Genomic DNA, 10,079 nt, shown 5'->3' with positions numbered 1-10,079 from the left:
TAACGTATATTAATTAAATGGACTAATTCATGGTGAGGAATAAGCAGTGCTAATTGTCCTCACTCTAAATAGAGTGTTTGGTATGAGAGTGCTTCAGTGTCAAAATGAGATCCAAATCCCTGCTCCCTCTCTTCAAACGTCCAGCATTTAAGATCCATGTCTCCCCCTCTCGCCCTCTGCAGCAGCTCCACGGGAAGAACCTCCTGTTCAGCGACGGCTACGTGCTGAAGGAGGACATCGGCATGGGCTCCTTCTCCGTCTGTAAGCGCTGCGTCCACAAAGCCACCAACACAGAATACGCAGTGAAGGTCAGCGTGCACGTGTACACACACTCACCCACACACAATTGTTTTCAAAATTACTGGGGGGAAAAAAATATTTTACGAAAATCTTCAATTGAATAAACAAAGATACACACACACACACACACACACACAAATGAAAAATAGGTAACAGACCGCTCCAGAAATACAGTGTAGGCTTACAATAAATTAAGTTATTAAGTGAAAGTATAAGATAAACACTATACCTTTTTTGAAGCTCATAACATGGAATATAATACCATATAAAAGACTGAATCAAAGGTGAACAGAATACAAAATACTGATAAATAAATGCTGCGATTCTCACAGAAACACACTTGTGGAATTTTTTTTTTTAATGTATTTGTAATCCTTAAAACCCTGGTGTGTGTGTGATTGGTGTTTTTTATGTGATTAATAGATGATCGATAAGACCAGCACAGACCCCTCTGAGGAGATTGAGATTCTGCTTCGGTACGGACAGCATCCCAACATCATCACGCTGAAGGATGTGAGTACGCACGCACGCACGCACGCACGCACGCACGCACGCACGCACACACGCACACATGCACGCACGCACACACACACTATAACTGAACAATCTGATAATACCTGTAACGGTGTTTTCCAGGTGTACGACAGCGGGAAGCAGGTTTTCCTGGTGACGGAGCTGATGCGGGGCGGCGAGCTGCTGGACCGGATCCTGAAGCAGAAGTTCTTCTCAGAGCGAGAGGCCAGCGCCGTGCTGCACACCATCACCAAGACCGTGGAGTACCTGCACTCCCAGGGGGTGAGCAACCACCAACACACTGGGGAAAAGGGGTTCGCTGTGTTGTCGACTTCAGGCAGGTGTGGTGTTTAATCAGTGGCTTGGAGACGACCTATGATGTTGTCTCACCACAGAAAATTACAAAACTGTAAGTTGCTATGAATCCTAATCTGTGTATTTTGCCAAGTAGTAGAAGGTGCATTGCGGTACAGACAATAAGCATTAAAAAAGCTTAACAGTCTGTAGGGAAACAAAGTAAAACCAAGATACAAAAATATACATAGTTAAAAAAAAAAAAAGAACCTTTTGATTGAAATATTTGAGTCAAAATATTTTTTTAAAGCAAAGTATACTGGGTTTTCACAAAATCAACCCATAAAACATGGCTTTATTTTCCTTTTTTTCTTTTGTTTTTTAATAATGGTCAGGGTTCAGGTGGCAAGGTTTAAATAGCCTCCTTAATTATGGGTAAAATTGTTTCCTTTATTTTTTTTCCTCATAATATGTAATGTAAAATATATTTATATTATGTCTCATTCCACTGATGTTTAACAACTCTCTTCTTTCTCTTCCTCCCTCCCAGGTCGTGCACAGGGACCTGAAGCCCAGCAACATTCTGTACGTTGACGAGTCGGGGAACCCGGAGTCGATCAGGATCTGCGACTTTGGCTTCGCCAAGCAGCTTCGCGCTAACAACGGTTTGCTGATGACGCCGTGCTACACGGCTAACTTCGTAGCGCCTGAGGTGAGCGCTCTCATTGGTCCGTTTCATCCACACTAGGCAAGGCGCGGCCTTAAATTTATTTGTCTCATTGACGAGACAGGGGCCCCCTTAAGCCCCCTTTCCCACATGGAATCCGTAACATTGCTGGATAAAAAATATCCGGCAAAGGCAGTCGGTAGTCGTTCCCACATTGGCGTCCTCTGCAGAAAAGTTCCGTATGGAGTCTGCTCCCACATGATGACCGTTACGGATACATTACGTAATGCTCTTGCGAGAGGTGTCTAATATCACGTGAGACGAGGCAACAGAATCGGTTTGGTTTTTCGACCGGCGCTTCCCTCCCCGTCTCCCCGCCCCACGGACGGTTTCCTCCGCAGACAGAGCCCCCCCCGTCTCCGGACACAATAACCCTAAACCCAAAGTTATTAAATCAGTGTGATCATTTTCAACCTGTCCTTCACTCTCTGCCTCCGGAGAAGGAATTCTGTATACGCAATATGTATACTACTCTATAAATACTATGTATTTTCGTGAACCAATATCACGTGTGGAGTTCCTCAAGGTTCAATCCTTGGGCCCCTTTTATTTACTATTTAGTGTTTACTAGGCTCATAATGGGATTTAAACCATCACTGGTGTTCCTCATTGTTTGAGGGTTTGAAATTTCTTAGTTCTCCCATTAAAGTGACATGAAATTAAATCTAGCTTCTCCTGGCTGTCGTCATTGCAGGTGTTGAAGCGTCAGGGCTATGATGAAGGCTGCGACATCTGGAGTTTAGGGGTCTTACTGTACACTATGCTGGCTGGGTGAGTCGGAGCTCAAATTCGCATTCACATATTTCCGGTTATTTTTCGCTCTACCTCCCATTGACCTCCCTGTCCTCCATCCCGTTTCTGACCGACAGCTTCACTCCATTTGCCAACGGACCCGAGGACACTCCCAATGAGATCCTGAGCCGGATAGGCAGCGGCCACTTCAGCCTGACCGGAGGGAACTGGGACACGGTGTCTGACGCTGCCAAGGTAGACATTAAGACATCATCTGAGACCCTTCTAAGAGAGATACCCTGGGTTGTGGGATTCCCTTGCTTTTTTCTGTCTATTTTAGGTGTATTTCACTCTCAGTGGTATATCGTTTTAACATTGCCTTTTTTAGATTCGTACATGTGCTGATAAGAAACAACAAATAGAAGTTAGATTTTTAATTTGCATTCATTAGAAAATCAAGAATTACTCATTTCATTGTTCACAGAATTCCAAAATGTCTTCTAAAGTTGTGGAAATGTACACATTTAGAGTGGAAACCCTGCTTTAATTGAATACCCCCTCTCTGATCTGAATCTGTCCCTAAACGACAGCTTATATCTACCGCTGGAAGTTCTGGCCAAAGAACCGGTTTATTACACCCCTCATACATTACTATGTTGTGCTTGTTGAAGGACTTGGTGTCCAAGATGCTCCACGTGGACCCCCACCAGAGACTAACGGCCAGGCAGGTCCTGAAACACACCTGGATCGTCCAGCGAGACCACCTGCCCAACAGCCAGCTCCCCCACCAGGACCCCAAGCTCGTCAAGGTGAGTAACCGTATTTCCAAAACAGGGAGTCTGCGGGTCCTTAATATTTCTTAAAATGTGTTGTATAGCGCTTTAAAAAAACTGGTTTTCCCAAAGTGCCTGACAACCATGATGGGGGAGATGCAAGAAATAGTTTCAACACACACTCAAACACATACAGTATATGTGCATTTTAGACCTTAGAAGTCATTCAATTGTCTCAAATTTGAATTTGTGGGGTCTTCATTTCTTCAGAATCAGATATTATCTCATTGACTGTGCGAGCCTTGTCTGAAGTTCCAATTCCGAATGACTTGCCTTGTTATCTGACCTAAAGGAAACATCATAATAACAGTTCATAGAATTATTTCGTTTCTACCCAATACTTACTGTACCGAATATATACGACTTACCTTTATACTTTATTGAATAACAGATCAATGATACATTTCATTGTAATTTGTCTCAAAATATACCTTTTTTTTTCTCTCTCATATCAGCAGACACCCTGTGAAATACTTATTATTTATAAGGAAGCCTGATATCCAATTGTCAACTGTTTTGTTTTTTTTTGTGGTGTCGTCTGTCTGGCTGGCTGTCTGTCTGTTATGTGTGTGTCTCTGTGTGTCTCTGTGTGTGTGTGTGTGTGTGTGTGTGTGTGTGTGTGTGTGTGGCTGTGCGCAGGGTGCGATGGCGGCGACCTACTCCGCCCTGAAGAACTCGCAGCCCACTCCGGAGCTCAAGCCCATCGAGAGCTCCTTCCTAGCACAGAGACGAGTCAAGAAGCTTCCCTCTACCTCCCTGTAGAGACTCCAAAAGGAAATGCACCAAAAAACACCATACTCCAAAACCTCCTCTGGCTCAAACCAACCAGTCGGCTTATTTGGGGGGGGGGCAACGTCCAGCCAAGGAATAGCGGCCGCGGTCCTGCCGTCATCTTGTCCTGCTGTCTTTAGTGTCATATCTAGTCGCCGTTCCGTCTGATCTGACTAGAAAAAGGGACAAGGAGGTAGAGGGGGGCGGCGGATTTCGGCCAAAAATGAATGGCTGCATCCATGTTTTTGATCGATACCGGTCCCCAGTAACATTGCCATCATTGATTGTGACTCGCTGCATGCAGTCTCCGTCTGTCCCCTTCCTCCAGTTTATGAGCTTTATATATATATATATATATATATATATATATATATATATATATATATATATATATATATATATATATATATATATATACACACACACACACACACAGTATATATATCAGTAGTGCTGCCAAATTAAACTTGTGCTGACAGCACCACACCACAGTACTGTACTGTCCAACTGCTGTTAAATGTAGTTTGAGGAAACAAAAAAAAAAAAGATTGAGAGTTTAAAAAAAAAAAAAAAAGAAGAAAATAAACATTTCTGCCATGAATGCCTCATTTGGTTTTGGTACAGCCAGAGTGTGCTGATTCTGGGTGAAGTCAAACTCTGACGTGTTTTTTTTTTTTTTGTTCTTATGTCAATCGATGCTTGTATTTTGTTTATTTGTTTGTTTTGACAGGAAATGTGCGGGTGTGTGTGTGTGTGTGTGTGTGTGTGTGTGTGTGTGTGTGTGTGTGTGTGTGTGTGTGTGTGTGTGTGTGTGTGTGTGTGTGTGTGTGTGTGTGTGTGTGTGTGTGTGTGTGTGTGTGTTAATTGCATGACTTGCAGTGTGCGTGTGCCTGTGTGTGTGTGTGTGCGTGTGTGTGCCCGCATCGTCTTGCAGGATGCTGCTGGGTCATGTGCATGGTCGGTTGCCGTGATGATGTCATGTGGCTTTCTTTTTCTCCTCCCCCCAAAAATCCCCCCCCCCCCCCCCCCCCCCCCTCGATCTGCTTCGTCATTCTTCCAGCGACGTCCAAAAAGATTTTTATCACATAGGAGAAAATAGCAAAAAATAAAATATTTAAAATCGTCGGAAAATGGGTGGCTTTCTGTGAAAGAAACTTGCTCCTGGAACATTGTGGCATGTTAGATTTTCTGTACTTACTTCGTTCTGTGGGGGTATTTTTTTTCTCTCTCTCTGTGTTTCTTGGATAATGTATATTCAATGCTGTATTCCTGTGTTTTCGCTGCTTTTGTTGTTAATTGTTTTTGTTTTCTTTTTCTTTTTTCCTTTTTTTTTCCGGTCAAAGAAAGTGGTGATGTAAAATGCGGTGAATCTGTCTGCGGCGGCGATGCCGTAAAGTGATCGATATTTTTACCGAATTAAGCACTCGGACGCGCCGGCTCCCTTCCTAATCTGCACATGGGCGGTCACCGATCGCTACTGCCCTCATCCCATCAACGACTACTGACCCTGGGATTCCTTAAGCCGCGCTCTCATTCAACCTCAATTGGCTTCTCCGGTTTAGTTCCGATCTGGCAAAATCGGCTGACCCTACTTACTTTCACCGTTTCCATCCGAGGAAATTTCTGAGAAGCCGACCATGTAGGATCCGTCAAAGCTGGGCGTGTTTGGCCGTAAGTGGCTTCGTGGGATAGGTCGGTGCCCGGCCCTACGTCTGAGCTGGAATGTCTTACGCGCCGAAACGCATCGTTGTAGAGCCGCGCCGTCCCGTCTTTTCGAGGGAAAGGGCGCGCGCTCCTAAATAAACCGCGAGCCAGCTGTCTAAACTCCACAAGGGAATGATCAAGGGAACGATGTCATTATTGTTGGGTTGCGACGGTCTACCGTTTTAACCCGCAGTTAAATGCACACCAACGGGGAAGGAAAAAAAAAATGTATTGTATCATAAAGATGAAGATTTTTATATCTTACAAATATTGAAATAAAAATCCTGTTGCTATGAGGACATGTGCTTGTTTTCCATGCCTTTGTGACCGATATCGCACAGCAGGTTTTATTATAGCCACTAGGAGCCCCTTGTTGGCCTATAAAAAGTGTGTCATGGTGTCTCATTCGATACAAATACAAAAGAAAACACATCAAATCAGGCATCGAACTCATGTTGTAGTACTGTATGAGGCCACTAGGGGGACCTTGAGTTCCAGACTTTTCATTTGTGGTAGAATCTGCTACTCCATCCAATGGCTTCTTCACCTGCATTCTACACTGAAGAGAGCTACTTTAGTAGTTGTACCTCTATTGTTCAAAGCGGCTACTGATAAAATTATTAAAAATATAGCACATAAATATCTCAGCCCAACAACAAACTTAGGTTAGAGTCCACTCTGTGGATATTGCATGTTTTCCATGCATTCCTGCGGATTTGGGCTTCCTCCTGTCTCCGAACACATGTAAGTCAGGCAAACTGGATTAGTCTAAGTTCCCTGTAGTTGTGAAGGGTGTGTGCGTGCAAATGGACTGATGCCTTTTTTTCCCCCCTGCGTTGAAAGCTGGTACAGCCTCCAGCCCCTGAAGAGCAAGTATTCAGGTCCGTTATGTCAAGGATCCTGATAGGAAATGTAGAGAAAATAAATAAATCACCCACTGTGCCACTTGATGGGCGTCTTTCCGTTTGATGTCCCCCGCATCGGCCACTCTCTTGCACCGGCACCAAACCGTGCACCAGACGGAACGCGAATGATGTCTCCTTCGCCTCCTCTCCATCTGCTGCCGAGTCCTCTCCTGGTGTCTCCTCCGACGGATCTTCCCGTGTTCAGTGCGCGCACATCAAAACAACCTTCCTCACTTTGCATGAAATGGTGTCTCTGTTCTTCCCTTCACATTACCCGTTGCAGGAGATGGCGCCTTAAAAATCATACCTCCCGCCCGGGCGTGGAGCTCATCGTCCTGCAGGTCTCCCACTTGCAGGACGGTGACTCGGCGGTGACTTATCCATGTCCCGAGACGCACGTGTGCGCTCTGTGGCGGCGGCTTCCAAGCCCGGCACTGACGACGGACGTACGCTGCAGTGAAAATGACCTTCTGCCTTTTCAAACATCCACATGGACATGCAGAGTCTGAGTCAGACAGAGGTGGTGGTGGTGGTGGGGGTCGGGGGGGGGGGTTGCAATATTGATTGCATGCCAGTGCTTCACTACACTAGAGGGAGAAGCATCATGGTTGACCATCCCTCCCTCACTGCCTCCCTCTCTAATTTACAACCTCTTTCTACTGGAAATGCTCTGCTGCCTTTTCTCAGGAGATTTCTTTGGCTATTCTGCTGTGTGTGTGGGTGTGTGGGTCACCCATGCACGCGCCTGCATGCATGGGTGACCAGGGGAGAAGGTGATTCATATCCGCAGACGTCTACAAGAATAGCCACGCCGAAAAGCCTTGACAAAAAAAAAACATAACTAGCGCAATGAGGAATTTATGAGAGCGTGACCTTGATTTTGTGTCCGCAGAACGGTGTTCCACACAAACACGATCGTACAGTAAAGGAACGTACAGTACAGGCGGAGAATTATGCAGCATGCAAATCTGTCATCTGGCAACGTAAGGTATATGATTTATTACTCCGTTCCGATAGGGGATGTGGTATGCACCCGGTAAGGAACGTGCAGCACCGTGTTCCAGTACATTCGCCCGACAGCACTTTTCACCGCTTTTCAATGACAAGTGCGTGGATCCAAACATAGACGAAACGTCTCGAAAATAAACGTCATGTCATATCATTCCCGGGAGAAAAGTATGATTTTTGACTCATAAATGAATAAACTGAATTCGACCTAAACCCTGCACTATCAATTTCCTTTACCTATCTTTTTTTTTTTTTTTGGCCAGGGTTGCACTGTGCCCCAGCTGCCTATGGCCGTAAGATAAGATAAGGATTCATCAAGGGTGTTGCAGTAGTGGAGGTAAGGCTCCCTAAATAGGATGCCAGGCCACATATCCTATCCATACAGCCTAACCTACAGTACATGCAAACTCTACCGGCGAATGTCCCACCGCGCGCCACCCAGACAAAGACCCCAAACGATGATCGACTTGAGATCGGTCACTTTTAAGAGACTCTTTTGTGCTGAGCTTCAGCGTCTTCCCGTTTATCTGCGTAATATTTGGCGGCTGCGTGGCACATGCAGCTGAGCCCTTTCCTCTCCATGACAGACTCCATAGTAACACCGATGTAATCCGAGCACAGCTACTGCAGAGTCAGTGCCCTCCCTACGGGCACTTCCGTGTTGCTCCCGCGCTATTCTACTGGCAGGCACGCGCGCACGCACGTACACACGCGCACTCACACACACACACACACACACACACACACACAGATTAAAGTAATCTGGAACAGAGGATGCAGAATCACAGATACAGAGCAAACATCCATCACTGTTACAGCTGGAAACAGGGCAGATGGATGGAGGAAATGGACGCAGAGAGGTCACAGATGATGAAATCTGAGCGGAACAAGTCAATGTATCACTGTAATGCATCTTATTGCGTTAAGATACCGTCATTAACTTTTTGCAGGATCAGACCTTCCCTGCACTTGAACGCGGGCTTACGTCCGCTCCTCAAGTTGCTTGCCAAGGGGGATGCTGCAATCCCCCTGTGCTCGAACGCACAGGATTAGTTTAAAGCAAATTAAAAGGAAACGTGTTTTTTTTCTCAAAGCGGAGCGATTGCACAACCGAGGGATTCTCCAAAAATCGGGCGTCATGACGAAAAATGGACTGTTCAAACCACTTCTCTTAATCCCACAAATCTTCAATTCACTAACGATCTGTGAGAAATTGCTCAACTGGAGACACTCTGTAAAACCACTTTAAGGATATTTGCAGCTAGATAAGAGGCGCAGTATTCACAGTTACAGATTTGTCTACCAAACCGAACTGAACAAACTTCAAAAACTTGACTTCTTGAGAAGAAGTTCTAAGAACCGTCGTTCAAGTGTAAAATGAGAAGCGCAGGGGAGTGAGAGCAGAGCCCTGTGGGGCGCCGGTGTTGAGGAAGCGGGGGTCTCAAATGTGGGCTCCCACCATGACGTACTGTTTCCTGTTGGTTTGGATGTCATGGATCGGTGGACGGGGGTTCACTTCAGTTTATCTTCATATTAAGCCACACACCTATGTATATATTTCACTCTGGTCTCTGTCTCCAGTATCTTCGTCCCGACAGCGCCTTGTAATTCGAATCTGCTTACAGACACAGAGGCCTTTTGACCATTCGTCCTGAGGCAGAGGATTACAGCGCATCCATATTTGTTCCTTTCCTCCAGGATCTCTCGCTGTTTTCCATTTCCCCCTCCCTCGCTCCCGCTGTCTGGTCCTGGGAATGTTCTCTCTTTTCTTGGAAGATCAGCGAACGCTAAAAGCAGAGCTAGAACAGTCAATGCTCTTGCTCATGCAACGCCCATCAAGGGCTGAAAGCAGGGGGGATGAGTGTACATGCATACACGCACACGCACACGCTCACACACACACGCACACGCACACACACACACACACACATAGACACACACACACACACACACCCCTGTCCTCCTCTAAGAGCTTGACTGGTTTATTCACTTGAGGTTCGAAGGCTTTCACAGCACTTAGTCAAAACATTACCACTTAGGATTCAAAATACACCAGCAGAGCATCATCCCTTACATAATGTGTGTGTGTGTGTGTGTGTGTTACCCACGTGCGCGTACGCACAGGTGCATTGACAGACACAGCCGGTGGATTTATATTCACATCATCACAGCACCAGTCCATTTGTGTCTCGACAGAGACGGTAATGTGAGCCAGTAATGGGGGGGGGGTATTGTCCAGAGCGGCAGGCGATGTCCTGAAAGTCATTACCGCTGAAACCGGACGAGTCTGCG

The 10,079-nt window shown here is 45.8% G+C and overlaps 1 protein-coding gene across 3 annotated transcripts in view; it reads left to right on the top strand.

Annotated features, from left to right (window-relative positions):
- Positions 1–4,492, top strand: part of rps6ka1 (ribosomal protein S6 kinase a, polypeptide 1) — a gene marked incomplete at its 5' end in the record, with an annotated part of 62,488 nt that extends 57,996 nt beyond the window's left edge. For all 3 annotated transcript variants that reach the window (XM_080012466.1, XM_080012467.1, XM_080012468.1), the window contains 8 exons: positions 183–308; positions 724–813; positions 937–1,095; positions 1,658–1,819; positions 2,529–2,605; positions 2,704–2,821; positions 3,238–3,375; positions 4,039–4,492. In XM_080012466.1, the coding sequence (XP_079868592.1) occupies positions 183–308; positions 724–813; positions 937–1,095; positions 1,658–1,819; positions 2,529–2,605; positions 2,704–2,821; positions 3,238–3,375; positions 4,039–4,161 (993 nt within the window). In that variant the 3' untranslated portion in view covers positions 4,162–4,492. The remainder of the gene's footprint in view (positions 1–182; positions 309–723; positions 814–936; positions 1,096–1,657; positions 1,820–2,528; positions 2,606–2,703; positions 2,822–3,237; positions 3,376–4,038) is intronic.
- Positions 4,493–10,079: the final 5,587 nt, after the last annotated feature.

This window comes from Zeus faber (genome assembly GCF_960531495.2).
Source record: "Zeus faber genome assembly, chromosome: 13".
In the NCBI taxonomy this organism is placed as follows: Eukaryota; Metazoa; Chordata; class Actinopteri; order Zeiformes; family Zeidae; genus Zeus; species Zeus faber.
This window is presented reverse-complemented; position numbering and strand designations above follow the sequence as displayed.